Consider the following 6,000-nt stretch of genomic DNA (forward strand, 5'->3'; position numbering starts at 1 on the left):
CCTGATTTGGATAAAGACAACCTCATCATCATTCATACTCTTACTACTCCTCACAAAATGAGAGAAAAAGGTCAAGTTAATATTTGGAGAAAGATTAAAAATAACTATTGGTTCTCACCATTTTTAATTTATAGACCACAAGTTCTTCAAAAAAACATTGTATTTGTTTTATGTACTTCTTAACATTTTAGGGCACAACAGTTACAACTATTTAATAAATTATTCTTATCAAAGATTGTGGTTACTCTTTCTGACATAATTTTTACATCAAGGTACTTGGAGCTGTCTAGGTTGTCATACATTAAAGTTGAGTGCAAGCTGAGGTATAAAACACCTCCATCTCTTGCACATATGATTCGCTGGTTACATTTCCAGAAATGTGCAGAACTTGAAGAGTCAAGAGGCATTTTTCAGTATAAAGTGCTCAAATAAGGACAATTTTGCAGTAAGCCCCAGTGCATTACACTCACCTGCCCAATAGTAAGTGTATTGCTCTCTCTTCAGAGTTTAGGTCAAACTGCTGACCTGAAACTTCAGATGTGAAGAGATGGGAATCTTCAGGAGTGGGCACAAAATTTGACTTCAAGCCTTTTGGGCTCCTGGATAACAGCAATTGCAGCAGAGACAGCAGTAAAAGGAAAAATAAAGATATTAAGGCACGTTCAAGATTAATCCATCAAGGATAAAAATCAAAGGTTATGTACAGGCTTCTCCAGTTTGCAGCTTAATCTTTAGATACACAAAAACTTTCTGCAACCCTGCAGTCTGCTGCAAGTCGCATCCAAAATCTTATACTTTGCAACGTGTCACAGAATCATAGAAACATTTAGGTTGGAAAAGACCTTTAAGATCATTGAGCCCAACTGTAAAGGTTGACCCAATCTTGCAGTTTAAGCACAGCTACTGCAAACAAGAGGAAAGGGGGCCTGAGAAAGACAAACAAGATGTTTATAAATGACACTCTTATCAATTTTTCCTGGAAAGTCCAAAATAATCTACTTTTAAACAAATTGGAATAGTTTGAGCAGAAATAATTTAAATTGTGTTTGCAACAGCATCATTGACTGTCAAAGACAGTGACAGTATTTTCTGGTTTATAGTGGAACAAAAGGCATTGTTAATCTTTTCCCAAAAACAAGGAATTGAAGTTTCTCCTGTAAAAAACATGCATTTGTCTCAATACTTCTAAATTTCAATTTCACTGAATTGAGAACATTTACTAAGCCTAGTACTAAACAAAGTTGGAGTTAGAAGTTGAAAAGGCACAAACACTTTTTTTTTTTCAGTCTGCTAAGAAAGATCATATGGAAGAAGATAATGACTACTAATTCTGAGAACACAGTTATAGATGCAATTTTCATGGGTATTTTGGCATCAAGAGGTTCAAACTAGAATATGCAAAAGTACTCAATTTATGTCACTAATTACTTACATTTCTTCAAAAATCTGTTCTCTGTGATCAAGAAACATTTAATTTGCTATGTTCCTTATCATACTCTTACTCCTTATCAACATTTAACATTTCCTTATCAAATAACACTGTACTAAATAGAAATATACTGTGAAACAAAATTAAAATCAGTGACTTAAATCAAAGCTTACTACATGATGATTAAAAACAATTCACAAAATGTAGCATTTTATTCACAAGTAGAAGTTAATTTCCCATTTGAACAAGAATCCTAATATAAATCACATGAATCTCAGTATTTCAAGTTTTCCTGATAGGGTCTCAAAATTTATGGTTTGGAACTTAATATGACTTCCCCCTTTCCCAAGCTCACTTTGCTGGTGGTTTGAAGTTGTCCCTCTCTATAAAAGCAGGCACTTCATTCAGTTCAATCTCCATGTCCGGGCTAGATTTCATTGCAGAAACAACCATGGCATCACGGAGTTTATTGCCTTGATCCAAAAGAGCTGAGAAATAAGCAGAAGGATTAAATCTCAGCATTCAAACGCAATTTAAAAGCAACGTGTAAACACAATAAATGTGCCAGCTACAGTCAAGAAACTTCTGTTCTCTGCTGTTATAAAGAGATCTTGACATACTGGAGATTAAGTGCATGCTATACACTGTAAAACAGATAGCACAGCTGGGAGTGAGTGAGAGTAATCCTCTATCACTCAGAGCTGTACAAATAACTCATCTGCAGGCAACGAGTCAGGCATTAGAGGGGCATTATTAAGATACAGTAGCAAAATTAATGTATGGAAGAACAGCTTGTCACCTTAGCACGTCTCAACTGCAGTCTAATTTTAGGCCGTCTCTGTAAATATAAAAAAATAACTCAAAAGGCAACACACATGGAAATGTGCCCTACTTTGATGCTCTTTTGAATCCAGTCCAGGTGGTCTGTGATCTAAAAGGGATGTTAACTGGCAGGTGATGGAAAAGAAATTATTTTCCATCTGAAAATGCCAGTGGCATAGAAATCCTCCCAAGACCTACCTGAATGTGAGTGGAACCTTTGATGACTGTCTCAGAAGACATGTCAATGATTAAACAGGCTGCGAAGCTGAGCTTCTTTTTCTTTTAGCCAGGTCAGAGCTCAGGCATACTGCTAGGACAGCATGTTTTGCCTGATCCTGATACTCAAGCCACCTTCCAGCAAGACTAAATCAGTACTTTTTAAGTAAAGACCATTTTATTATCATTTTCTGTTTGAAATAATATAGTGAGAGCATGCAGAGTATCACTTTTCCTTAAGTCTTTATCTCTAGATAGGCAACTGCAATATTATCAAGAACTATTTATTGTGAAATCTAAAAGATGACAACAATTGTATACAAACCTGAAAGCAGGTCTTTTGTAGCTGGATTATGCAAAGAGAGCACCTGCGTGTTTGTTCTAGCAGGTGCTTCAGGATCAGTGCTGGTGGGAAATGACACTTGCCAATTTGAAGGATTCACTTTCAGACAGTCATCTGGTAAAATCAGATGGTGATGAGAAGCAGAAAAAGTGTCCTTTATGTTTTCAGAGTTCTCTTGGAAGAGCAAATGGTCCTTTCCTCTATTGAAAAATGAAACATTATTTCAGTAACAACTAAAATGGATTGGTAAAGGGATTCAAATCTCTTCAAATTCTCCCTAGCACTGCAGCTGCCCCCCTACAGTACAGGCTCCAAAAAGAAATGTGACACATTATTTTAATGACTCCTTATCTTCCACTTATACCATCAGAGAGACCGACTCAAGCTGTAAGTACAAGGTCTGTGGTACCTCTTGTGTCAATTAGCATAGCTTGAACTAAGTCAATGTAGGATGCAAATTTATATCAGATGAGAAACTGGCCCTGTAAGCTCTGAAATGCTGAATGTTCTGGATTTCATATAAAATGCATATTCAAAAAGATCAAGTATTCCCTAACTTACAAGTGTATAGCCATTGCTTAAAAAAAGTGTCATGAACTGCAAAATAAACCAGAATTTTGTCATGGGGAAAAAAAAGATACCTGGGAGTTGTGGCTCTGCTATTGTTAACGGACTCTTGGCCAGCAATAGTCACCCGCGTTTGCCTGGGCTGCTGTGATGGAGCAAGAACCTGGGGCTTGCTGCTTCCCTGAGCAGGAGAGACATCTAAACTTGCATCTGTGGTTGGGACAGAGCTGCTGGTGTCATACAATTCTGGCAGAGGTTCTAGAACTAGTGAGACCTGAAAGACAGAATGTGAAAACAGTATTTCGTTATTTTCTGAATTAAGTGCAACACATACTGTATTCAACTTTGTCACACTCTGGAAAACTGTTGCTTTTCTATGCAAAGTAATATTTATATCATGCAGTTACATAACATCATAAAACTCTGACATGTTTACAACTACTTATTTCACATTCTGTGTTTTCAAATCACAGGCAACTATCTTTCAGCATAAATTGTCCAGAGCCAGGGCTGCAGAACAGAACACCACCTTCTTTACCCCAGATTTCAAAATCTGCTACAATTTGAGCCCAGTGAGGCTCTGGAGAAGCGTCAGAACTGAGTATCTGTTTTAAATCCGCTCTTAAAACTCACTCTCAGCGTAGAGACTACAAATTTTCTTAATCAAGTTGAACTACCAATGCCACACATCCTTCTAAACAAAAGAGAGTCAACACCGTCAGTATTCATTTTTCATTCGCTACCTTAGTTCACGAATGCCTTGGACAGAAACCAGGTCTGTAGTGTACCTAGTACAGCTTGATCCTGGCACCTGATTATACTGGTAAGTGTTACAGCAATACAATTTATTATAAAGAGCAAAGACATAAGGACTACCTGCAGCTGTCCTAGTTTATCAGATGTTGGTGAAACTATGGTGAAAAACCCATTGATCGGATGGCTGGGAGAGAGCTGGGACAGTTCAGTGATTTGCACTCTGCCAATTGGAAGATGGTCAAGTTTGGTCATTACCTCCAGGACAAGCACACCCATATCTGCGAAAATTAGGAACAGTTTCATTTCAGTCTCACAGAACACGGTCACAATTAAACACAACTAAATCTTTTTTGTTAAAATGACAGAGGTGCTAGAGGTTAACATAATGTTGTATCCTGAAATTATGATAATGAGGCAGCAGGTAAAGAAGTGTTATACTGATAATAAATTATGATAAATAAGTACAAGATTACCACAAAAGGACTACTGAAGACAGGACAAGGGGTAATGGTTTTAAACTGAAAGAGGGTAGGTTTAGATTAGATGTAAGAAAGGAATTCTTTATGATGAGGGTGTGAGACACTGGAGGAGGTTGCCCAGAGTTGTGGATGCCCCATCCCTAGAAGTGTTCAAGGTCAGGCTGGGCAAGGCTTTGAGCAACTTGATCTAGTGGGAAATGTCCCTGTGCATGGCAGAGGGGTTAGACTAGATGATCTTTAAGGTCCCTTCCAACCCAAACCATTCTGTGATTCTACGAGCAGCAATAGCAGGCATAGGTTTTACAGACAGACTCTAGACATCAGGCTTGCATTAATTTCCTGGAGATCTTTCACTAAATCAATCACCTTAACAATATTACCAGCTCATCTGAGCATCTTTTTATTCTTCCCGCCTTTAAAATATGGAAATGTCTATTTAATGTGATATGTATAATAGTAAAAATCATCTGATCTTGACACTAAGGGGACGACAGGAGGCTTCAACAGTTTGCAGACCTGAGGGCTAAACCTGATTACTAGAGAGACTGATACCAGCAATTCCAAAAGCCTCCCGAATCAGGAAAACGACCTAAAAAGCCGTAAAGCGAAACCAGGACCGGGGTTACTTGGCAGGTAAATAACTCCCCAGCTTTTGTGGGTCTCCCGGCAGCTCCAGCCCGGCCCTGGCCTGCCTGACCAGGGGGAAGCAGCTCTACCTGTCAGGTAGGCAGCGAACTGCCTGGGCCCGCAGCGGACAGCGTAGCGGGCGGTGGTTCTCCCCGCCGGCTGCCCGGGCCGGGAGGCGGGCTGGAAGACGGTACCGTCGGAGGTCTCCCCCCACCACCTCAGGCGGACGAAGGGGGCGGCGAACGGCTTAGGGGCCGTCCATACAACTCGGGAGACGGTGCAGCGAAGGAAGCAGCGCAGCGGGCCCTCCACAAGCGGCGGCAGGCTGGTGGAAGCGGGGATGTCTCCGGTACCTGTAGGGACGAGGGACCGAGAGGCGTCAGCGAGCGCCGGGCTGAGGCGCGTTCCTCAACCGTCGCCGCCGGCTCCCACCACCCTTCATTTTCCCCCTCAGGGACCGGCCCACCTCTCCTCCGCCGGGAACCCCCCGCCGCCGGGGCGAGCACCCTCGGCCTCCTCTGCCGCATCCCGCCTCGCCTCAGGCCTCGCCGGCAACCGCCGCCTCGGCGGGAGCGGGACGCCGCCGAGCCGCACTTCCGGGACTACAACTCCCATCATGCACCGCGAGCACAAGCAGCACCCTCAGTGAGGACTACGTTTCCCAGAAGGCCACGGGAGGGAAGCTACGGGTGCCCGGCGGGGGGAGGCCGCTTCCGGTGGGGCGGTGCGGCGCGGAGCGGGGGTTGGCGGCGGCCGAGGCG

General features: G+C 42.2%; 1 protein-coding gene across 1 annotated transcript in view; it reads right to left on the bottom strand.

Moving 5' to 3' along the window:
- The window catches only part of C2CD3 (C2 calcium-dependent domain containing 3), a 47,515-nt gene extending 41,740 nt beyond the window's left edge, over positions 1-5,775 (bottom strand). The window contains exons 1-7 of the mRNA XM_010576752.1: positions 5,706-5,775; positions 5,329-5,592; positions 4,254-4,411; positions 3,452-3,651; positions 2,793-3,010; positions 1,785-1,917; positions 471-599 (exon numbers count right to left, since the gene is read on the bottom strand). Of these exons, the coding sequence (XP_010575054.1) occupies positions 471-599; positions 1,785-1,917; positions 2,793-3,010; positions 3,452-3,651; positions 4,254-4,411; positions 5,329-5,592; positions 5,706-5,766 (1,163 nt within the window). The 5' untranslated portion in view covers positions 5,767-5,775. The remainder of the gene's footprint in view (positions 1-470; positions 600-1,784; positions 1,918-2,792; positions 3,011-3,451; positions 3,652-4,253; positions 4,412-5,328; positions 5,593-5,705) is intronic.
- Positions 5,776-6,000: the final 225 nt, after the last annotated feature.

The sequence above is a fragment of the Haliaeetus leucocephalus genome, unplaced genomic scaffold (assembly GCF_000737465.1).
Source record: "Haliaeetus leucocephalus isolate CR32 unplaced genomic scaffold, Haliaeetus_leucocephalus-4.0 Scaffold536, whole genome shotgun sequence".
Classification (NCBI taxonomy): Eukaryota; Metazoa; Chordata; class Aves; order Accipitriformes; family Accipitridae; genus Haliaeetus; species Haliaeetus leucocephalus.